Source organism: Centropristis striata, chromosome 21, assembly GCF_030273125.1.
Source record: "Centropristis striata isolate RG_2023a ecotype Rhode Island chromosome 21, C.striata_1.0, whole genome shotgun sequence".
Classification (NCBI taxonomy): Eukaryota; Metazoa; Chordata; class Actinopteri; order Perciformes; family Serranidae; genus Centropristis; species Centropristis striata.
In genome coordinates, this window is record NC_081537.1 from 18,046,472 (window position 1) to 18,072,350 (window position 25,879).

At 40.0% G+C, this 25,879-nt stretch overlaps 1 protein-coding gene across 1 annotated transcript in view; it reads right to left on the reverse strand.

Annotated features, from left to right (window-relative positions):
- Positions 1 to 25,879, reverse strand: part of LOC131958929 (carbohydrate sulfotransferase 15-like) — a 46,115-nt gene that overhangs the window by 6,742 nt on the left and 13,494 nt on the right. Inside the window, exons 2-4 of the mRNA XM_059324002.1 lie at positions 11,122 to 11,724; positions 7,963 to 8,302; positions 3,998 to 4,141 (exon numbers count right to left, since the gene is read on the reverse strand). Of these exons, the coding sequence (XP_059179985.1) occupies positions 3,998 to 4,141; positions 7,963 to 8,302; positions 11,122 to 11,562 (925 nt within the window). The 5' untranslated portion in view covers positions 11,563 to 11,724. The remainder of the gene's footprint in view (positions 1 to 3,997; positions 4,142 to 7,962; positions 8,303 to 11,121; positions 11,725 to 25,879) is intronic.

The following is a 25,879-nucleotide window of genomic DNA, read 5'->3' on the forward strand; positions in this document are numbered from 1 at the left end:
CAAAAAGTGTTTTTGTACATCTACAACAGTCATAAAAATTATAAAAATATATTGCATCTAATGTGTGGAGGTAAATATGCAAGGCTCATTGTGTCCTTTTTTAAAATATTTTTTTATTATTTAATTGATATTTAATCTGCAACTATTTTGTATTTTGTAAATCTATATATTTTTAAGGTACTTTTTTCAGGAAAAAATGGGGGGAAATGCCCTAATTTGTATTGTATTATTGTGAATTTAATAATATAAAAATAATATATTTATAACATATATTTGGACAGTTAATCAGACAAATCAAATGGTCTGAAGGCATCATTTTGTTCTCTTGTTGGACATTTTATTAACTACTAAATTACTTAATAATGGATAATTGATCAGCAACTATGTTGTATTTTAAAAATCTATCATTTTTATAGGTACTTTTTCTAAGAAAAAAAAGAAGAAAAAAATCCCCTCATTTGCATTATATTATTGTGAATTTAATAATATAATATTAAAATAAAAATAATATAATAATATATTTTGGACTGTTATTCAGACAAATCAAACGGTCTGAAGGCTTCATTTTGTTCTCTTGATAGACATTTTATAAACTAATTTATAGTTCATTTAAGAAAGTAATTGGCAAATTTCAACAATGAAGATATTTGCTGGCTGCAACTCCAGTTTAAACCAATTTCCATATGCATTTCATGTCCTCATGAAATGAAAAGTTATGTTTCCTGCTTCAAAAGACACAATTGTAGTTCACAGTTAACAACAAAATGTAGAGTAATGTGGGCAGAAAAAACAAATGAGTATTTGTACAGCTTTTTTGTATGTATAAGATCCAATATTCACCTAGTTTTGTATTATGTTTTACTGATTTGTTTGTAAGTAATCAGTATAAACAGATCTATTTGCCAGATGGTTTCTATAGAACAACATATATAATCCATAAATGTATGGATGTTTGTTTCTACTTCTCCTGCATGTAATTGCCTTTGAATCGAGGCTGGCACTAACAGACGCAGCATGCTCCCAGCAGCACACATGCAACAAGTCAATAAACCGAAAGATTCTAAAGCAAGAGCGAAAACCCCCAAAAAAGCAAGAGCAATTACCTCTCCAGCTGCGAGTAAAATTGTGGAAAGAAAGTGACAGCGCCGGTGCTCATAACGTCGTTTCTCAAACAATTTGAGAGCTGAAACTTTATCAGGCTGTGCTGAGAAATGATATCCAGGATTCATTAGGCTGTCTGTGCCTTCATTATCCTGTTATCTGTGAAGTGAAGCTGTGATGTATTTGGAGGGAACACAACACAGGCCTTATCTGCCTCCCTTCCTCAGAGAAAGGGATGATAGCTTGGACCTATTTTCTGTGATGACAACGGTGAGAGTGAAACAGGATCGCTGCTAATGCTGTTATGCTTGAAATGATTCGCTCTGCGATCAAGTCTATTTAAAGGTCTCGGTGTCCATTAAAAGGGCTTATTTTGCTCCACGGGGAGAGGCCGTAATAGGGCAAACAAATGGTGGAGCCAGAGCGGCGTGCCTCTGGTGTTGGCCGGCGGTTGAAGAGAGTCAGAAGCCCAAGATCCTGGCCACAGGCCTGCACCTTGCTGGGCTCTCCCAGGGCATGGTGTGAATACTGAGCGGGACTTTGGCACGCTCCCCCCTTTTACAAGGATTATTTATTTAAAGTGGGAAACAAAACAGGGCGGCATGCTAAGCTGTGCTCAATGCAGCAACTCAGTTCAGCCTGAAAAGACTATTGTTTAAATCAGTTTTTCTCTGCAGCTGAGCAGTCCTTTAAGATCGGCTTCGGATGTCGGGAGAAGACAGAGACGGATGGAAGCAGAGGAGCTGGGAGCAGGATATGTAGATAGAGGACGGAGGTTTGAAAGACTTCTCCACCCCGCTGCGGATATTATTGCTGTCCTGACACAAAAAACAATGACTCCTTTTACACGGCACTTCAGTGAAGTGGCTAAGTGAAGCAGAAGGAAGTCCAGTATTATTAAGCTGTTAGAAGCTCTCTTTAGGGCTGAGTCACCGGCTCTCTTAAAAATCACCGTTACTCGCTGGAGCGAAAGTGGCTGCTACGGAGTGGCTCCGTGCTTCAGCCTCGCTACCTGCTGCTTTTATAGCAGCTCTGTAATATTGCAGGCAATATTACAAGTGAAGTTCCTGGCAAGTGTCAGGTCTCCCCGAGCACGAGCCTATTGGCTGCAGCCTGAGTACTGTCAGTCCGCGCTCCTCGCTCAGATCACAGCACTGATACATGACCTGAGTAACTAATATGATACAGCAGAGGCTAAAGGCGTCCTTTCACACGCTGTGACGCTCTTACACAACAGGAAGGCAGAGATAACACTGAACAGGAAATGTTTGTGCAACTATAACTGCGTGGAGATGTGATGAGAGAGATGGTAGGCTGTGTTTAACGCGCTATCAATTGTATCTCGCTCACTCAGCTTCCCACTAATGTGCACAGTAATTCTTTAGATAATCATTCTGAAATAGATCAGAGGTGGTTTACTGGAATATATCTGAGCAACTTCCTGTCATGGTGTACCACTCAAAAGATTGCTGAGTTTTGATTTGTGGTAAAAAGCTGTTTGATGCTCTGGTTGTTTAGGGTTACACTTCATCTGAAGACTGTCTGCTACCGGTATCTATCTTTTCATGCATTCCTGACATTTTTACCAGGTAATAATATGCAAAGGTATTTGTGTTTTTTGTTTTTTACTAGTCCTTTAACATTGTCCCTGACACTAGCACTAGCAGTCGCCATCTGCATGTGCACTACACTACATCACTTCAATTAAGTAATTAATTATCCTTAACTGCTTATCCAAACTGGGGTCACAGAGGGCTGGAGCCGATCCCAGCTGACATTGGACAAGAGGCGGGGTACACCCTGGACTATCACAGAGCTGACACATAGAGACAGACAACCATTCATGCTTTCATTCACTCCTAAGCTGCATGTCTTTGGACTGTGGGAGGAAGCCGGAGGACCTGGAGAGAACCCACACTGACATGGGGAGAACATGAAAACTCCAAACAGACGATCCGCAGGCCAGACCTGCAACCCTCTTTCTATGAACACCCCTAAATCCGTGAAAGAAGCATATATATTAACATATATTTACCATGGGGATTAATCAGTATTGGTATTAAAATACCTTGATACTGTCCAAGCCTGGACTCAGGCTTAGATTGGTGTTAGACAAAGGTCAGTGTCAGTCAGCGGTTGGTTTGTAAAAGAAATAACAAGTGGCTGGTGGAGTCTCAGCTTTGTCTTTTCATTCCAAATCCCACTGGCACTGGATTAGGAGTTTCCCAATATATTTTTTTGGGCCACAATCCAGACCTGAGTGCTTTTTATACTGGGTATCTACCTACTAAATCTGACACACCTTACTTTTCACAAGCTTCTTATTCCAAATACTGAAGGCCCTGGTCCAAAACAATGAAGTTTATGAACCCAAATTATTGGTATGAAGTTTATCTGGAGAAAGCTTCTCTGCTGGGAGAAAAGAATACTGGAACTTTATTCCTCAGAGATTGGAGAACCTTTTAATAAATCCCTATAATGGCACACTTCAAAGTTGGATTTAAATTATGTAAACTGCTGCCCTTGATACAAATGGAATGGAAAGTATAAAAGTGGATAGCTTGGTTATTTTTTAGGGGGGTTACCAGAGTCTATAAAGACACCACAACCCTTTTTTGCCACCAGATACAGCCGTCACTGCAGCTCATTATCTTTAACGGTCAATCCAAATAAAGTTTGAAGAAAATATTTTCTACATTATAGATCCTGTGGCTTTGACCCTTGCACGCCTTGTTTTTCGAAAGTCAGTGGTTTTATTTTTAGCCAGTCCTCTGGTTACCATATGGAAAGAAATGTGCACGCAAAAACTTTACGATGCACAATTTAAACTGAATGCAACTTAATTTGTTATCTAATTTAACCATGCAGTATTAACTACCAATGTCATTTCACTTACCTATGATGATGTTAGGTTGGCTCGGGCTCCCACTGGCATTTGCTGTGAGGTTGCCTTGGATTTGGTAAGCAGCCTGATCGAACAGGTCCAGGTAGTCCTCCACTGGGTATCTGTCATGAAAGCCCTCGCTCAGACGGATGATACCTGGTGGAGGAAGAAGACGGAAATGGTATATAAACATGCAGTTTTCACTTTTGTTGGCAAGTTACCAGATCTTGACACAGACTGATTATTTCCCTTTTTACAAGCATAAAAAGCTTAATGCACTGTGTTTTTGTTCCGGCCTGCCCTTTCCTCTCCATATGTTTCTGTGATCACACTAAAGGAGGTCATCAGTAGGGCTCCTGTGTTGTTTTGACTGCGGGGTGACCTAATAAAATCCAAGTTCATATCCAATCCAAATTCAGCGGGGAATACCGTTCCTCCTGGTTTTTTTCTCTCTCCGTCTCCCAATTAAGAGCCAATGTCAAGTTAATGCTTTAAACGCAGAACTTGCAAATGTGTTTTCCATCTGAGCTGTTGTGGTGTGCAGTGTAATTACAATTTACTAGGCAACTGTGGAGATTTAGTCGAGGACTGAGCGGTATCCATGCAGCATGAGGATAATGAGGTAGCTCAGGCATCTGTTGCTCTCAGTGATGCTTTGATGGTGTCACGGTAAAACACCGTTCTCTAGTTAGCAGCAAAACATGATTAGAAAACTCTAGTAAACTCTCCAGCCGGCATCATTATTAATCCGGAATGGTTACACTTGTATGATGTGTGATGGCGCTTGTGTGTCTTGCTTCGGGGCTTTTTCTTTGTTGTTATCCCTTTTTTGCTTTTTGATATGAATAAAGCGTCACACAATTTTCAAATAGTCTAGTGTTTCTTGATGGGGCGCTGTATACGGCAGGCGGGCTCATCTGCTTAAGATTCAAACTGCTCCTTGCAGAAAGTTATGTGACGCGGATCGCATCAAATCACCTTTTCACTGCATCGGATGAGTGGAGCCTTGAGGGGGGAATGAAATAAATAAATACAAAACAAGACCATTTGAATTCAGAGTGTTCTCAAAGGATGTCTTAAGAGAAAAGTGCTGATTACCAGCACATAGCTGTAAGTGCAACACTAGAAGGGAGAGAAAGGAAATGGTAGCAAAGATGAAAGGATGGGAACAAGGGGGGGGGGGGGGCAATAACTGAGAGGGACCTATGTCCTTGGGATACAGCTGTATTTGCTGCTACGCAACATCACTGGCTGCAGCAAACACAAGCACGAGGAAGACAAATTAAGGCAAACAACTCATCCACATCCCGCAGCTTTATGAGGGTTCAAGTAATTATCAACTCAAACTGAACACAACACATTAAAATAAGTATTGCATGCAGACTGATCAATCCACCAGTTAGGTTTTGTGAGTCTCATAGGGATTAAGGGCATAGTCAGCAACTGGATGAACTTCAAAAGGAGGGTTTTGGCTGCGACAGTTAAGCCTCCTTTGATATTTGCGGTGAGAATTTGGATGAAATTTTCACAAAATGTGGCCAATACTGTATGTATGTAGCGCCCTATGCCAAAAAAAAAGCCCAGGGGTGATATTATTAAAATCATTAAGTCATTTTTAGACAGATGGCTGCAGGCGAAACAAAATGTATGTATCAGACAGCTGAGATGGAGAATCAGCCCTCACAGCGAGAAATTACCATTAAAAAATTGAGTCCTCATGCTGCACTGATGTGATAATGCAGCTGCTGTTCTTAAAGGGGAATTATGAGATTATCTACACACTGTATGTGCGTGTCTTTCAACTCTGTATAAAGTCATTATCTAATCTGCTTCCGATTTCATGATCAGAGCTGACTTTGAACAGATCGGTGCCCTACAGTTTCACTGCTGCTCTTCACATGTTTTTTCCTTCTTCTAGTATTTCTTCACACACACACACACACACACACACACACACACACACACACACACACACACACGCACACACACACACACACTTGATGCCTGCCTCTTGAGCTGCTGAAGATTCTCCATTATTCATGAGTCTTAATGGCTGTTTCAGTTATAAAAGAAAACAAAAAGCATGGTAGGTATTGAGAATAATGATTTGCCTCCTTTTGGGAGCAAAAAAAGACAAATTTAGAATGTGTTAGTGCCAACCAGGGCACTAATTATCATCTGTATTCGATCTATAAAAAAAAAAACTTTCACATCTAAGGAGAGAACAGCCTGTTTTTCTATAGTGTCATTACAAAAATGTCCCCAAATCAAACCGAAGGAGCAACAAAGCATCTGCAAGTTAAATGAGGGGTTGGATAATACAGAGGGTTTTCAGACTCGCTCCGAGATCTCGCATGGCTTTTAATCCCATCTGTGGTGGTGGTATGGCGGTTCTTTTAACATCACAGATGCACATTATGAAACAAACACATGATGGCTCCCACACATTCAGACGACAGACCCGCCACACGACCAGATGTCTACCGCGAGGCAGCTCTTACCTCTCCACGCACAGTTTGAGGGTTTATCTCTTTGTTTGGGAAAATGACATATTACCACCTGTTCAAACTTCATGAAAACCAACTCTGTAAGCCAGGATTGTGGCAGTAGGTTGTGTGTGTGTGTGTGTGTGTGTGTGTGTGTGTGTGTGTGTGTGTGTGTGTGTGTGTGTGTGTGTGTGTGTGTGTGTGTGTGTGTGTGTGTGTGTGTGTGTGTGTGTGTGTGTGTGTGTGTGTGTGTGTGTGTGTGTGTGTGTTTGTGTTAAAAACGCTGAACTTAAACGAGCCAGTGATTATGTGATAATGCACAAGTCTCCACCAGCTCAATTTGCAAATATTCCGAAAACACACACATCCTGAAGTATTCCTCAAAGACTGTAAAATGTGCAACAGCTCCCTCATAAAATTAAATGATTTGCTGTCTAATTAAATAAATGTATGATTGCTCTGTTACTCTTTTAAACGAGAGTATAAAATCCACAGCGTGCAGAGAGGAAGCAGCCAGAAAGGTATAAAACATAGCAAGAAGTAAAAGCTAAAGGAAGTTCATGGTGAGCAACAAATAGTTGCTGAACTGGTTCAGGAAACCCACACATGTGGGTTCAAAGTGTGCAAGGAGGCGTCATATGCTATACTTTGCACACATTTATTTCAAGTCCTTTCCACCACAGAGAGAAATCCGTGTCACAGATTTTGCAGAAGTACAGTTAATCTAGATTCTTCTGCATATAGTCTTAGTTGAGTCTTTAATGAGCTCAACCATCTATGCGTTAAGATGGTGAAGCTATGGCGGGAAAAGTACCCAGGAGGGGGAAAACAGAATAAGAGCATTAGCATTTAAAATGTTGAATGCAGGAGGCAATAAAGAACTTAAATACACCATTAGAGTTGTAAATCTGGGGCTAACAACTCTCAGGTAGAAAATAAACAGTTTAACATTATTCTCATGCACGGCACAAAGTGGGTCTTGAATATTCATTTCTCGGTTAATTGCATTGGGAGATTGAACTGTGTGCATCCGAGACTTAATTCATGTCACATTCAGGGCTCACTTCCAGATAGGGTTCACATTATTGAAAGGAAAATAATAATTGCAGTTGCAGGTTTCAGTATATTGATTTAGAGACATTTTTGGTTTGACAGAGTGTGAAATTGTCAGTCAATATCCAAACAACTTTCCACCAATTAATAGTGGAATGTATATAAATTAGGGGACTTACAATCGCTTATCTTGACAATATGATGACAGAAGGTATACAGGAGGTAAATGTAATTATGCTCATGTAACAGACAGGCCCGTCTTTAAGGCTGAGACCCCTTCAAACGTCTGTGCTGTTCTGAAGCCCTCTGAGGTATGGCTCTGCCAAAATGATATACTGCAGAGAGTCAGCTTTCACACTTTAAATGCTCTTGGGCTCTCATTATTGTGTACCAGCCTGAAGGCCTCAACCGCAGCAAATTATAGTTTTCTTTACTCACCAAACCTCTTGCGGGTCCACCAGTGCGGCTCTTTGAAAGTGGTGAACTTGACGTCCGGGTGCAGCCTCAGTCTGTCGTACAAGTCTGTCGTGCCACACTTTGGTTGGCCGATGATATAGAAATAAGGAAGGCACCGCATGCGGTAGAGTTTCCCATCGCGGTGAAACAAGTGTTCTCGGAAAGTGTTCCTCAAGTGCTGAAACACCGTCCGGAAGCGCCTCGAATAACGTGCGTACAAGTTTGTCCTGTATGGGTCCGAGGTGATATTCCCACTGTATTCCTCATACCAGCATGGGTTCTTGACACCAGGCAGGAATTTGCGGGGGATGGCGGAAAACATCTGAAAGGCAAAGAAAGCAGAGTGCATTAAGCTTGAGTCACCGTACTTCCCAAATATATTAAAACACTTCACACAAAGCCTTCTATAAACCCTTGAAATTATCTTTGCTAAGGCTGCACGATGGAAGATAAATACCTTCCAGCCATTTCACAGACACATTAAAGGAAGAGGCTTGTTTCAACAATTTAAAAACTTTTGTGTACAGGCCACTGTTTTGGCAGGTGTGGGCAAACACCATCTGTGTGGGATCCGACTGCGTGTTCGTGACAAGTTTGTGCAGGAGGATAAAATCTCTAGAGGGGCAGTTAATTGGCTTTAGATGCATCGACGCATTGACATAAGTGGGTGTATTTGCAGTCAGTTTTTAGAAAATGACCTTTTTTGTTTTGTTGGCTTCAGAGTAAAGTTCTGACTTTATATTTGAATTTGCTCATATCAACAGTGTGGGAGTTGGAGCCATTTTTATACACAGTCCTCCAGGAGACAGTACGTGAGATGAGACAACTTAATAATTTTTCATATTGGGATTTTAACCGTTATATTCAATCTTGTGAACACAATATTTCGGGAACGTCTGGAGGCTAAAGGCTCCACTTGGACTCAAAAATGAACTGATTCGATTTTGTAGGTCAAAGATCAAGGTAACTGTCACCTTACAGTGTATGTTTTTTGGTCATAACTCATGAAGAATACACTAATTATGATGGGATAAAATGAAGTGAAAACTTCAATTAATGAGGGTATTGTGACCATATTTGGCCTGATACTGAATTGGTGATATCATTCTTTTTACGTTGTCCTCTTTGGAAATTGCGGTGACAGTACAGATCTTCTGTGTGTCATGTCACGTAAACAGTACAGGATGTAAACTGCGTGTTGACAGGTTTGCGGGGCGGACTGTGTAGTTCCTTTTTACTGCTTCCTTTCCACCGTCTGGTCCTGAGCAGTTGAAACACATGATCGGTTGGATTGAGGTCAGGCCACACACTTGGCCAGTCAAGAACATTCCATTGTTCAGCCAAAAGAAACTCAAAGTTGTATCATTTTGCTGCTCTCCTCCCAAAAAGTCCTTAACTGTTTACCCAGTATGGATGTGGACATGCTCCATACTTAAACATTATAGTTTCAGAGTTCGTACAGCTTTTAAAGAATAAAATTCGAGCACCAAAAAGCCTCTCTGAGCCTTTATCACAATATCTTAATTGTTGCTATAAATATAATTGCAAATAATAAGCAGATTATTGCCCTCAGGACATTGCAGAGTGGAACAGAAAACACCCCTTTTAATTTTAATTTCAGCACCAATGTTAGTTAATCTGGCTCCGGCTGGTCCGGTCCACATATCTTTTTAATTTTCTTTTTTCTTTTATTGTCATTCACCAAATTACACAACGGTGCACTTGAGGACAAAATTATGTTGCAGTAGCTCATGATTAAGTAGTTCTCTGTGTGTAAAGTGCTGGATATATATATATATATATATATTTGTGTGTGTTTTCCATCACTTTCTTGATAATAACCAAAATCATTATCAAGAAAACCATGGAAAATGACTCTGGCTATTTTTGTTGTTATCATTATATTTTTCCAAACAAATGTACCTTTAGTTGTACCAGGCATTGAAATGAACAAGAAATTGAAGAAAACAAAGGTGGTCTCATAATTTTTTCCATGACTGTATGTTTGTATATATATATATATATATGAAAGCTAGGATTGTTTTATTTCAAATAATGGAGATTTTCTGTTTACATGAGTGATTGTGTAGGTTATACACTGAAGCATGAAGCAAAAATGAAGCATTTTTCGAGGAGCATATTGAAGCCTTAAACAAAAATGTTTAAGCGTCTTGCAGACATTCAAAACTTGAAACTTGTAGTTTCATTGTTTAATTTTAAATCCAATGTTCTGGAATCAAGCAAAAAAAAGCAAAAAAATAAAATAAAATCTGTCATAGGACTTTCTGTCAGCAGTGCTTATGAACAAACATGCAGCCGAGTAAAACATATTTATCTTTAACTGTAGAAACGAGGCAGCACATTTCCGACAATCTCTTATGTTCAAAGTGTTCTCTGGTGATCAAACACAACAAAGGCCCGTGTTCCTACGACTTGCTCACCGCCTGTGAGATGCCGCTACTTTAAGGACAATTAATGTCGGATCCATCCACAGACGCGGTATTGATTGCCCCGCGGCCACACTCTCCTATTCATTAGCTGGTTCAATAAGAAATTAGTTATGTTGCAAATAGCCCTAGCACCAGCCATTATCATTAGGATTAACAATTAATTGAACCGAGCTTTGAGGTGAGACGGACAGTGCGAGAAAAGCACGGGGGCCAATGTGTTGGAAGACTGTGGGATGACTTTGAGCTTTAAATCCTTTCTGCAAAAAAAATTGGTAGAGACGTATGCAATTATCCAGTGTGTCATGAAGTGTTATACAAGGCTTTCGGAGCAGTTTTATCTCTTTATAAATTAAATTAGAAACTGCAACCAGTGGGGAATTGCAACAGTGTATCTGTATTGAACCCGGTGTAGACAGCATGTAGGCACGAATACTGATTTGATTCACCTTTTCACTTAGCATTTAATTACGCTTCCAGACACATCTGTGATTGTCAATTAAAAGAGAGATCAATATCACACTGGGCCATGTTTGTATTATGATTAAAATGAAGAGATAACACTTACACTATAAAACACTGAGGTATTCATTACGGCAATCAATCTGATAGCAAAATAAATTTTTTGATAGCGCATGCATCCTAAAGATCTCTTTAATGTACTCTGACAGATGTATGTTTTGGCTTTACTCACATGTGGCTCGCTGTTAACTAGTGCTTTAAGCTCCGGGAGCTGTCGACTGCTGCGAAACTCCACCTTGGAAGTGATGGACTTGACCACCAGTTTGATATGTGCGTAGTCCTTGACAGAGGAGAGGTTGAAGGCAAAAGGTCCCGGGCTGACCAGGCTGCTGAAGTGGTAAGGGGAAGGGGTCAGGAGGAGACCCTTCTTGTCTCCTGTCAGAATGTACGAAGCCATGATGAGAAACATGACGGCGAGGCCGAACAAGAAGCTGTAGATCCGGATCTTGCGGAAGCAGCCCAGGGTGCTCCAGCGCCTCGGCAGCTCCCGTTTCACCTCCAGGACCGCGAACAGGTTCATGGGCGTGTCGTCCACCTGCAGGAGCAACGGCCTCTTGCGGTAGTCGTCAACCGTGGAGCCCAGCAGGCTGTATTTGTAGTCCATCTGCGTCATGGTGTGAAAAGCCTGCGAGTCCCAGGTGTCACAGCTCAGACACGGGGGTGCGTTGTGCAGCAGGAGCCAGCAGGACAGGAGGTTTTGGGATGAGGGACTGGCTGAGAGTTGCTGTCCATGATGGCTTGTGGAGAACAGCCCACCTCATCCACTGACGCCTGCCTAGAAAAGAGGAAAAAAAACCCACAGTCAACCACATTGACTCACTGTTTTATGCCTGGGCTGATGTAGCAACTTCCAAAACCTCAGAAATAGTTGTGATAACCCTTTGTTTCCACCTACACTTGCCTGTGTTACATTTGAAATAAAAGAGGCTTCACTGAGGCAATACTGTGACAAAGGAACAACTCATATCCTGTTCAAATGCTGACTTGCATTTTGTATTCGCCTTATTTGGGAACCAAGTCGCCACAAAGGCCAGGGAGAGAAATTTGTAATAAACAGGCGTTTCATACCCAGAGTCATTACATCCCTCAGTCTCACAAAACCCCAATGACAAAATAATGCCGCCTTGTGAAGGCAGTCAAATGATTAGATAGCTGTAGGGAATTTCACTTAAACCTCAGTGCTGCTGCAGTTCTCGCAATATAACCTCAGGCTGAACAAAAAGGAAAAATAAATTGACAGTGAAAGAAATCTGTCTGCTCTGAATATTGACGAAACCCCCGAGTTACGGAAAAATGTCACGGAAAGTGTGACACAATTTTGATTGTGACTAATAATTGCACAACAGTCACGTTTTCCGGGGGTGAAACACATTTTTACTGATTTCCTTCAAGACTTCCTGTATTAATCAGACTGCACGGCAACACCCTTCGCCAACCTCACAGTCCATCCTCCCTCCCCGCGCATCAGAGTCACAATATGGAGCGAGTGATAAGGACGAGGGATGCATTCAGCCTAGAAACTACGAGGCCGCGTGTCAGACTCTCCTGGGGAGAGACACGACTATAAGAGATACCCGGTCTGGACCGGAGAAGGGATTATATTATCAGAAAATGGTATTCCTCACTGTGAAGCCACATGGATCAACAGTCGCCCACAGATAAAAGGAGGGCCAATGTCTAAAGGGTGAAAGAATTGGGGATCTTTAATGATAATGCTCCTGCGGCAGCAACGTGTAGTTTTATCCTTGAGGCTTTTCTTTGTGCCTGGAGCTGAGCCAACATGATGGCAGTGAATACAATACAGCTTAATGATAGAAAGCCAACAGAGCAGAGGGTCTAGGACACTTTTCAAAAGGATGAGTGGAATGTTGCAGAATAGGGCTGAAGCCTTGAAAAACCGCACAGTAACAGCCACGAGGTTGACGTATGTAATACCTGCATCCTGCTCGCATACATCATAAGATAAGGGCGCTATGTAAGTGAGTCATCGCTCCCCCGCGCGTCTGCTGATATTGTCTGCCCCCCCACTGCCGCCCATCGCCCACACCCTTCGCACAACTCTGTATTCATGGAGCTGGCGGCAGAGCTGATAAGAGGACGGCTGGAGAGCGCCTGCCTACCTGCTCAAGCAATGTCATTTACCCCCAGCTGGGCCCTCGGCGCCACCCCACAGCAACAGTCTCTCTGGGAGACAGGTGGAGAAATAACGAGCCGCCACACTGAAAAGACTGATTTCCAGCCCTCAAGAAGTGCAACTTCAGTCAGGGAAAAGGGGAGAACAAAGGGTTCAATGCAAAAAGCTGAAACCACAGTCAGATATTAATGTTGGGGTTTTTTCCGCTTTTACCCGGGAAATGAACCTATCTTTTGGAGCAGGATTATATTGAGCACAAAAATATGTACAGTACTGTGCAAAAGTTTTAGGCTGGTGTGAAAAAATGCTGTAAGAATTCTTTCAAAAATAGAAACACTAATAGTTTATTTTTTATCAATTAAAAGGGTGTGAACACCCTTCAAACCAGCCTGTTCTTCCCTCAAAAACGTCACTATAGGTCGTGTGTACAGGCAGCGATAAAATGAGCTATATTTGCATATTTCACTGTTTGCTGTAATGCGTCCGCCACCATCTTACTGACGTTGTAGTGATTGACAGCCAAGAGAAGTTTAAAAGGGCGGATTCACGCATTGTTGGAGGATGGGGTGGCGGATGGGAGGATGGGTCGAACAAAAGGCCGGCTTTAACCCAGGAGAGCGGGGTTCGAGTCCTGTGTGAAAACAAAAGTAAACCATTTTTTATTTTAAGTAACGTGAATCACGTTTTTGAACTTAACTTACGTTTTTTATGTAACTTGCGGTAGTAACGTGACCCTTTTAACTACTTCACTTCCGGCATTTACGTACATCTAATAACTGTCTTTTATAACACCTAATCATGAAATTTTTTGCCCTGAACCTAAGTCAGTGGTTTTATAACATAAATCCACAGAAACTGCAGCCTTTTTTACAATTGCGAGTGTGCAATGTGTGTGCTATTTTCAGAACGTGTCGATTTTTCCCACGTACCAGTGAAACACGAGCCGTGATACGTACATTAGTGTCATAATTTATGGTACTGTCACAAGACCTCTTCTAACGTTTAGGCTGGAGAATTTGCTGTTCAAAGCAGCATCAATACTTTGCATTTTTCACACTTGCCTAAATTTTTGCACAGTATTGTCAATATGAGACAGTATGGCATATATGGCAAGTGAGAGTGATTGGTTTTGAATTACTTCAATTAAGTTTGCCCACATGTCGCAGATGGTGCATCAGTGCTTGTCTTGCATAAAAGTTTATCAGAAGTATACTCTACTTTAAATAGTGTTCAATGGTGTGTGTTTTTTTAACCAAATTTTCATTTTTTTAAGTGAGATCAAAGCTTTCAAAAGAGGTTTGCTTTTAACAGAAATGCAATTACTGCAGGTCAGATGTCCTGTTCCATCCCAGAGATGGACACTACACTGTGTAATCAAAGCGCTAAAAGTAGGGTGACATTTTCAGGATTGCACTTCAGTAACAAGCCCACTGTTTGCTATTGACGAGCATACGCGCTCATCTGTAGTCGTCATGCCATTAGCACTTATTGACTGTCTGTGTCCTTCATCAAGGCTGAAGTCAATGAGGTGCTCATGCTGAAGGCTATTTAAAATAGAGGAAAGGAAGAAGAGGGCATGAGGGTTAAAGATGAAGAGAGAGGAAGAATAGATGGAGGGGAAAAAGAGAGGAAAAAGGGGCCGTGTCATTGACGAGAGAATGTCACTCAACGAAACTCGCATCTAAATCAATCAGTCAGCTAACTGTAGGAGTGGGCGACTGGCAGCTTGACAGATCTGCTCTATTCATAAAGCAAATACGTTGCTCCTGTCCATCAAACATGATGAAACAGCTTAACTAGAACAGAAATATGGCTGGAGGGCAGTGGACAAAGAGGACAGAAGGTTGCATCATCTACCTTTTCTGCTGCCAAAACCTTCAAATGAAAGTAAAGTATGGATTTGAACATTTTCCTTATTGAAGATGGAAATTTACCACATTTATTCCTGTACCTTCAACATGACTAAGTGCCTCTTACTCGTGGTTTGTAAGAGAAATGAGTACATATCTCTAGAAAAAGAGTTTATTGAAACCTTTAAGTTATAGCTTTAGTGATGGGTAAGAAATCATTAATTAATGTTACCTCTTTATAGAGAATAAGGGGTGGAGGACCAGGGGATGTTTAGGGGGAGATATCAGGTCAACAGTAAATATGACATAGAAGTGTAAACCATCCGAGAGCCATAAATCTAAAGATTCATTCGAAAGGCAGCTCAGAACTGTCTGAAAAGTTGTTCTAGCGATACATTTTTAATTTAAAAAAGCAATTAATTAATCATTTGACTTAAATTATTAAAGTGTGTAAGGGCTAAGAACATAATAATGGGAGTATAAGTCCATTCTCATGCTTATTTATATATAATAACTTGTTGCATCAATTTTTGGGTGCATATCAGCAATGCTGTGGGGACTAACATCATGACACATGAATACAACTGAGCTCATTGAATCCACGATGTTTAGGGACCCCAGTATGCAAAAATATTCAAATCCCCATTTATACTGCATGAGAATCACTGCATGGTGTTAGAATAAAGTGGTCATGCCTGTAAAGGGGAGAGTCCTGGGAACCCATAGAAACCATTTGCATTCCTGAGGTCAGAGGTCAAGGGAGCTCTTTGAAAATTGCCATGTCTGTTTTTCCCCCAACAGTTGGAGCGTTTCTTTTCCCTGTTCTAGTTCGATATTCTACTAATATCATCTCTGTAGCCTTAAGACTGAGTCTGCTACACGCCCTGATAAAAAATTGGAAAAATCCCTTTTCATTGGTTTATATTGTCCTTTAGCATAATGAGCTTTGACTCCTTATTATAAGCAGTAGATTCTGAATTATTATTATTATTGTTATTGTTATTATAAGATTGATGCCGGCTGATATATTTGTCAATAAAAGTTTGTGATGGGGAAACTTTAAATTTAGTGTCAAATTAGTTAGATAATACATAATAACCAAAATAATTATAAAGAAAACCATGGAAAATGGCTTTTAAATTCAACTCTTATGAACTATTTTTGTTGTTATCCTTATAATTGTCCAAACAGATGTACCTTTAGTTGTACCAGGCATTAAAATGAACAAGAAGCTGAAGAAAGCAAGGTGGTCTAATTATTTTTCCATGACTGTTCATTCCCTTCCACTACCCTGCCAATAAGAAAAGAAACTTGTAAATGTTTGAACATCAGTATTCTAAAAATACATAATTAAATAAAGAGATAGTTAGCAAAACACAGGCTTGGGTAGATTACACACCAGCATCTACTATTTTTTTTCATAGTCTAGATGTTAAAAGGCTGTTCTTATTGCTGAACTGTGAAGCCTTAAAAATGAATTACTGGCAATAAATAACATTATTAAGTCCAACTCTGAAGTATGCTTTACTATAAACTGCTACCAAGAAAGGAAATAACGCTCATTTACGGAGTCTGCAAGTCGGAAAGTATGAGTGTCATCTGACTGCAGAGATCAAACACATTAACCACACAGATAACTCAAATTCATAATGATTGTAATTAACTTCAAAGACACTAGCATCAGTGGTAATGGCCTGCATGCTGTGCTGATAGTTCCCTCCCTGTGTGGTGCAAATGGAATTGCCACGGCCTTAATAACTCATCAGAGGGAGACCTCTCCATACTGTCTACCCTGTCATTCAGAGACGGATCAGTGAAACAGGCAATCAGGCAGATTTGTTTAAAGTCTGCCATCTCCTCCGCTCCGAGCTGTCCATCTCCGCTCTGCAAAACCCAACCAATCTCACACGCTGGCAGCTAATTGCCGCTCTCTTGTGTACCTTTTTCTCTTTCACCGAACAATTCCTTTCTTTGTGTTATTATCCCTGCCTATACGGTACGATTGATTGTGTGGAAAGATGCATTGTAGATGGACAGATTATCCTTTTATTGTAGAAGCACAAATACATAGTTATTAACCACTTTTAAGCCACCTGCTGTAGCAAATCAATTTTTAAACAAGTTCTTATATGGCTTTTATCATGCTGTGGACATCAAAATGTATTTTTTCGTGTTCACAATCGATGCCAAAGTGGTGACACAAACACACTTGACAACACTATACTTGAAGAGATGGAATATTGTTCTATTTTTCCCATATACCGTCCATGACTTGTGGTCGTATTCAGTGGTGGAAAAAGCATTTAGATCCCTCACTTTAGTAAAAGTAAACCACTAATGCTAATACCACACTGTGAAATTACTCCACTACAAGTAAAAGTCCTGCATTCAAAACTTACTTAAGTAAAAGTACAAAAATATCAGCATCAAAGTGTACTTAAAGTATCAAAAGTAAACATACTCATTATGCAGAATGTCCCCACTCTGATTGTTTTTTATAATCGAAATATATTGTTACATTATTTGTATTGATGCATTTATATTAGAAGTGTTTTACTTTATTTTGTAAAGAGAGGGATCATTTTAACTACCTAATATACTGATATGAGGTATCATTTAAAAACAAATTTCTTCTTATTCTTGACCCAATAAGTAACTTAAGCTGTCAGCTAAATGTAGTGGGATAAAAAGTACAATATTTACTTCAAAATGTAGTGGAGTAGAAGTATGAAGTTACATAAAATGGAAATACCCAAGAAAAGTGCAAGTACCTCAAAATTGTACACTGTAAAAAAAAATCTGTTGAATTTACAGTAAAATACCGGCAGCTGTGGTTGCAAGAACAAAAAATGCACTGAGTGAGTTTTCTACTGTAAATTTCAATGTAAATATCAGCAAAAACTAATTTAGACTGAATAATCCTGTTATTTTTAGGGTGTTTGTGTTTGTGACATTATGGTATTTCTCCATCAATTTTACTCACATTTTTAAAATGTTTTTACAGTTTAAGTTTTGTTCTATTCCTTGATTTACTGTAATTAAGTGTCTACTATGGTGATATAAAATTTTTTATTTCACGCTCTGTTTCTGATGCAATTTGACAGTGTTTTACTGTCATTTCTAACATTTTTTTACAGTGTACTTAAGTACAGTGCTTGAGTAAATGTACTTAGTTACATTCCACCACTGGTCGTATTCCATAGTGCTGTCAATGCTCTCACACAATAGGAATGACAAAAACACTCTGCAGCCCTTTAATCATTCATTCCTCCAACCACAGTGGTGAATGATCATTATACCTGGCTGGAGAAGCAGTCTGCGCAGAGGAGACCACACTGTCCTACTTCTTCGGCTCTCTGGTATTTTCAAATGGAGGGAATTAATTGCATGGCCTGCTGATGGGCCCCTGAAATGCCCTTTTTGTTTTGATTCAAAGCAAAGCGCCGGCTCACAGAGAACTCCCTGCTCCATATCACAGAATATTGTTAAAATATCTCCCGCTGTCCCAGCAGACCTCCCTGTGTTGTTGTCTTCATCTTCGACTGCTGGAGAAGATTAAAAGACCTTTTTTTTCTATTGGGCATAACACTAACCCATTTAGAGTGGAACTCAGATGCTTCCTGCTCGTTCTCTCTTTGAAAAATGGTGCAGGAAACTGTTGAAGACACTCTGTAAGACAGTTTGCCTCGGTATATGTGTCTGTCCTCGGAGGACCAGAAGAGGGAGGTCTACTTATATGTCTGAGTATATTTTATTATTCAGCGCCGCTCACATAGCATGACAGCTTAAACTTTACTTATCTGCAGGAGCAACAGGCAGATTAGAGGTTGTGTTTGAAACTGGGACACAGTGGAATGCTTTATGAGGGTTTCAACCAAGTGAGTCGATAAGTTCAGGCAAGCCTGATCCATATTAAGAGTCGATGAAAAATGTTTAAATCCTTAAAGACAAATTAATCACCGGATACCCAAGAGCTAAGAGATACATGGGTGGAGGAAATAAACATGCTGTTGGAAAAAGAGTGAACTCTCTAGATGCACATTATGCATTACAAGAATACAGATAGCACGAGGTGCAGAGCAGGTTATGCAATACTTTCTGATAAACGAGAACACAATGTAAACAAGTGATTATCTTGATTCATTGTGCAGGTGTGTGAAGCACTACTCGCATATTGAGTTTTGCCTTGTTGTTTGCTCCTTATACAGACAGAAACATGGACTTTTCTAATACACTGTAAAACTTTTGCATGTAAAGTTAGAGTCAATAACTTTCAGCAGCTATTACTAGAAATACATTTGCAGTATATTACTGTATTCTTGTACATTTATATCACAATACTGTTCACAGTTTTGCCAGTAAATTACTGAATATTTACAGCACACTGTCAAATTATTCAGTGTAGATTTACAGTAAATTCCTGTAAATAATGGAATTCTCTAAAAGTGCTGCAATCACATATTTTCTCCCAGACTGCACAGCAATATTCAGCATGACATCAATACTGTTCAGATTTTAATTTACACCTAAGGTTGGCAGTATAGATTTTGTATCTGTGACAGTAGTAAAAACAGATTAAGACACTCACCTGCAACTTTATTATGTACACCTGTTCAACTGCTTGTTAACGCAATTATATAATCAGCAAGTCAATGCAATAGACATGGTGAAGACAAGCTGCTGAAGTTCAAAGCGAGCATCAGAATGGGGAAGAAAGGTGATTTTTTTACTTTGAACGTGGTGTGGTTGTTGGTGCCTGACGGGCTGGTCTGAGTATTTCAGAAACTGCTGATCTAACAACCATCTCTAGGATTTACAGAGAATGGTCCGAAAAAGAAAATATCCAGTGAGGCAAACTGCCTTGTTGATGCCAGAGGTGAGAGGAAAATGGCCCAACTGGTTTGAGATGACAATCAAATAATCACTCGTTACAACCAATGTGTGCAGGAGACCATCTCTGAACACACAACACATCCAACCTACAGCAGCAGAAGACCTCCACTTTATTAGGTACAACCTGCTAGCTGATAAAGTGCCTGGTGAGTGTACAAGTGAAATTTGCACAAACATAAACAGCAATCTTCTGATGGCTTGCCTGCACAACCCAAGAGCTAAAGAAAAGAGACAAAGAGTCTTTTTGCTGCATTCAAGGTGTGGAGGAACATGAGCATAAAGTAACAGGAGGGGACTGAAAACCTGCGATGAAGAGACTTGGGAGACCTTGAGAATAGAATAGCACATTCTGTCCACAGAGTCCTTGTGTGCAGCTGCCCAGGAGTACTCTCGACCTACTCTCACAGACTGATTTCAACCATCCACTGTCATACTGAAGCAGCAGTCTGTCATTCAGGAACAAGCACATCCACATAGCTATGACCCCTTCAGGACCGCTTTCAGATCCTCCAAAGCAAATAAGCAAAAAGATGAGAGTAACAAGCTAATGACTTTCGACTGTAAGCAGAATATCAGTACTGCCTGCAGACTTGGACCGTTTCCCATTTCTGGCTTTTTCTACGCAAACGGCTGATGAGCTGACTGTAAAAGCCAATACTAGCTGAAGGGCTGTAAACATGCATTAAATGCATGCTCTCTCTTCTGAGAAACAATCTGCTCATCCTCGCTGCCGTGACCTCTTTAACATTTCCAAGAGACGGGAAGTGGATTTTGGTTGACGTCCACCAAAAACACAGGAAGCACTGTCGGGCATGAGCGTGATAGAAGCAGTCGGGAGGAAGAATAAAGACGGTGTCATCGCTGTGTCAGCTGCAGAAAGATGTTTTTCCACCAGGCCACTCAGAATAATTAAAGTTCAGCATGAGGCCGCTGCAAGGGTGGTACAGCCATGAGACTGAACCTGCCATGTGACAGAGGAGCAACCTCGTTATTGGTTAAAGTGGGCTGGTGATAAATAGGTGCTGATGACACTGACACGGCCTCCTCCTGTGTGTCAAGGCCATTTTAATTTGCCAGGGGAATCTTAAAGGGACAGGAGCTCTCATCCTAAACTATAAATAGGTGTCATATGTATATATGTCAACATATCAGATTAACTCTCCTGCTATGTTGCGGGTCAAATGAACCCATTTCAAAGCTTTAAAAATTAAAAAATTAAAAAAAAACTTTTTTTTTTTTCAGAAAAATCAAAAATGTAAAATCAAAAAATCAAAAATTAAAAATCAATGTCATGTAAAACCATTGTATTTTATATGTAATATTTCCAATGTACATAAAAAAAAGTTTTAACATGCATTTCTTATGAAAAACAAGTGAATTGAACCATGATCAGTGAGAGGTAAAGAACACCATTGCACTAAATATTGATTAAGATGGTTAGTAATGGAGTTAATAATGAAATATGAACAATGTTTAGTGGGATTTTTTAGTTTCTGACACTTTTGGATAATTAAACATGCCCTGGGTAAAATTGACCCACGAACATTATGGCTTTTCCTGAGAAATTAGGGTAAAGGAGGGTTAAAGCACTCTAATCTAAAAAGTTATTAAAGATTGCATCCTAAAGACTTAAGTCCAGTTCAGTTTAAACGGACAAATTATGTCATTTTCTGCTGCTATAGGTCTCTTAATGAAATGGGATCATAGGAGCTGTTGTCATTGTAGTCAACTTCTCCCACTTGTGAATTTGTGAGAAAAAAATAATGAATGTTTCAGGTAAAAAGAGGCCATTGAATTCAGTTTGTTTGATATTTAATAACCAGCAAGTGGAAGAAAAGTTTCACTACCCAGCTTTAAATGGAAATGGGTGGCAAGTGATAACATCAGATTTAGAGAAGGATATTAACAGACTAGTTTGTGTATGTTAGTAGTGTTTTTATGCTTAAAATATTGCTTCTTGAACTATAAAAGGGCTCTTACTGAACTGTACAATTTTGAAAAAAGGAATACATTTTCTAATTTCTCCTTTTTCCATAAAGTTCTTAGGTTTTTACTGAGCAAACGACCAAAGTAAAAGAAATAAGGCAGCATTTCCTGAGAAGCATAGAATTGGCAGAATCCATCTTTACCAATTAAGTAACTGTCATATAGAGATGTAAATTGTATCAGAAATGGGCTTTTATTTTATTAAAATCTTAAAAACAGTCATTTTTACTAGATTTTATGTCCTCCTCCACACCTATATGTTTTTCTTTCTGCTGCAAAAATAAATCAATAACTGTAGTTTACAGTAAATAAAGTCCTTTTGTGATGACGGCATTGAAAAAATACTTCACAAGAAAGAAAGTTTGGTGAGAAAAAATGGTGAGAAATTGCAAATGGGGCAACTGAATATGCAGCCAGAGTGCACAAGAAAAGATTTAACTCGTGTGTTAACTTGTGTGTTTGATTTTCAAGCATTTTTTAAATTGATTTGTTTTTCAAATCCAATTTTAATCTTCAAAATAAGTACTCATAATAAATACACGGCACAAATGAAAAGCCTTAACTATGAAGTATCTATTTAAATAAATGAAATCAATTGGAAAAGGCATCATTGGTGGGAGCAAATGAAGCGAGAACCAAAGCGAGCTACCGAAGCATGAAATTACTCCTTACAATAGCTTGAGAGTACAAGAGAAACATCTGGAAATAGGATTGCATTGCTATGTCTCTACAATGAACCTGAGAGCCCGCTGATATTGAGCGAGCAGGATCCCCTCTGACCTGTCAAATATGCCACTTCCTTCTCCGGCGCCCCCAGGGGCCTGCAGCCCCATCTAATCATGTAAATCACGGCGATGTAACACAAGCAAGACAGAGAAGATCAGTATTCACTCTGGCGCGGTGTGGATTCATTCGTCATATTACCCAGGGAGAAGTCATCCATCACATTCCCTCAGATCACACACACTGTTGACCGAAGATCAGAATCTAATCTCCAGGAAGTGAGGCAGCGGGTCGCCCCGGGAGACCAAGAGGACCTGAACGTGACCCCAGCGAGGAGCCGCGGGGTCAAATTATCAACACCGCCTTCGGACACTTTCACTGCTGAGCAGGGTGGCAAGAAATGTGGCCTCTGCCCTGGATTCATAACTGCTGCTCAGCTGGGATCTCGGGCGCGTGGAGTCCCAGTTCAGCACTTTCTTCCCGTCTAATCTTTTATTCATTATTTTAATTTCACTGGCAGCCTCCCACAGCCTGGGTTCCTTCTGAGGTGCATAAGTGCTTATGATGGTGCCATTAAAAAGGCACAGAAAAACAATGGCTGCTATTTAAATTATTGATTGCGGTAATGGATATGTTATGAAGAGCATGGGGCGCTCTGGTCTCCACGCAGCACACGTACAATGAGGCTAAATTGGGACGGAAAATGATAACGTAGAGATAAGAGAGAAGATTGAAGGTCACGTGTCTTATCTGCGATGGAAGCCTAGTTATCATCATATTATGAATAAACGATGGCAATTTTATTTGAAGAGATGCATCTCTTAACACAATAAACAATCAAGGATTTCTTATGTGAATGAAAAGGAGCTTCAAGTTTGAGGGGCATATGCAAAACAGTGCTGTGTTCGCACAGCAGCGTCCAATGAATAATGTATCAGGATGAACTTAGATGTGATGTGTCTGTATTTTATTATCTAACTTTAGAAAATTTAAACCCCGATGAATTCAAATAATTTCGGATACATCCTTGTGTGTATTTCCACATTTTTTCTTGCTACTGTTGAGAGATTTTTTTGTTTTTGTTTATAAGATCCTTCAAAGAGTGATCTTCCAGTCACTTTAATTCAGTTTCTACATTGTTTAGTTTGTGTGTCAGCGGTCAGATGTTTTGATTCCCTTGATCACGATCTGTGTTTGTGAAATATTAATCTGACAGATTTTAAGATGAAGGTTGAAATAAAAGACAAAAAAAAGTGCAGAGTGAAGCTATGCTGACTGATAGAGGAAACTTAAAGTAAGTTGTAGGTGAAGAAAAAAAGGAAAAGCCAACAAGAAGTCGTGAAATATCACTTTGGTTCGTGCACGCTCCGTGCTGCGTGGGAGGACTGGATGTTTTTGGGATTTGTGAAATATGTGCCAATCGTTTTCTCATCCCCTTGAGGTCCATCTCTCGTGTTTTAAATCGCCAATAATGTGGGTGGCAACTGCAGCCTGAAACATTTATATCGAGCACTATTAGAAACTCAGTCTCAGAACTGTTTTCCTGAAGGTGGAACAAAAAAACTGAGGCTTCCCACAGACTGTGATTACATGAATACTTCTATTGTGGTTTCAGTGTTTCCTCTAGGATTTTTTTCAGCAGCAGGGGTAAAGGGTTATTTGTCCCTTTTTAGATGGTGTTCTTGTGTAAATATCAATCAGCAATTTGGAAAGTAAAAAAATGACACTCAACTGCAAAACAAGCTTGAGAATCAGTGTTTCTCACAGGAGTTTCTGAGACTATGATGGGGGACCCGAACAACGTAAGGACAATATTTTTGCTCTAAAAGCCTAGATTTGGTGGCCTCACACACTCTAATGCCACTATTTCATTTTAATCATTGCATAATCATAGTCAATTAATCATGAATTGTTGTACAGGAGAATAAGGGTTCTTTTATCTTTTATTTAAGCTTTGACAGTCTTCTTGTAATTTATGTGGTGGACTCTGTTAACACATCTATGCGCTCTTATTTCGAAAGCTACATTTGTTTGCTTTTATTTTGAAGGCGGGTCTGACACATTCTTACCGTAATGCTTAGTAAATACAAGCACCGGGAAACAAGTGGAGGCTGACTGACCGCAGTGTGCTTTGTTCTCTTCCAGTATCGTTAGCTAGCCATTCGCTCTAACTGGCCGGGCTAATGGGCTGCCACTACTAAATGAATTTGGCGGGAACCCTGGTGGTTTGAAAAAAAGAGAGGGATACACAAGAAGAACTAGAACTAGAACAGTGAAACAACTGATGCTAGAGTTTGACCCTTTACCTAATCTTCCTTCAGACGATCGCCTCTTCGTTTGTTCAACACTCCACCAACACCTGCTCCTGCTCACCTCCTCACTGTCTTTATGAGACGTGACAGGCAGTCTGTCTACATGTGGACCAAAGTTCAATCTACTGTTAATCTTCCTTTTTTGACGAGAAGCAGACAGAGCTTTGGGGGAAAGCAGTTGGTAATTAATCCAATGGGAATGTTTACTGTTTCCAGTGGAATGCCTCTGAACCCACAGTGCAGCATAAATGGGTCTGATCCAAATCGGCTTACAGAAAATTTAGGGGGAAAAACGTTGTATAAAGAGAAGGAAAAAATGCTGTGGTGAGGACTTTCAAGACTATATTTACAATTAAAACATGTTGTTGCCTATTGACACTCCAGACATTTGTAGGACACATCTGTAAACACTATTCCATGCTCTGGGATCACACTGCACTTGAAGTTGGTAAACCGCTACTAAAATGTGCCTTTATGGCACATCTGTGCAACATATAAATAAAGTATGTATTTTGGTAAACTCAATGGGACCATCATGAGAGCCAATAAAGTTGAGAAATTGGAAACATAGATCCAAGTGTTCAGAATGTGTGCTCCCAGCAGAAGCTGTGAACATAAGAAGTGAGAATCAAACATGTGTTACTGGTACTGGGGAAAAAAATAACTACCTCCGCCAAAGAGGTTATATTATGAGCTCGGTCTGTCTGTTTGTCTTTTTGTAAGAGTACAAAAAAATTACTGGCCTGTTTTTCACTTTGTAGAATGTTGTAGCCAAGGAAGAACCTATTGCAGTTTGAAGCAGAACTGACCAAATCACGATCAACGACGATGATGCATCAATTATTTGTCGCTGACTTTTTGGGGCATTTGTGCTGCATTCATGTGCTCTCGGAAGAATCCAAAAAATGAGTCCCAGACTAGAAAAAATCCTGCGAATGTCCCCTCAAGGTGGAATGTTAGCATTGGTAGATTAAGCATGTCTTGGCGGAGGTCTCCAGTCTCCGAGTGCACTTCTGGTTTTCCTCAGATTTT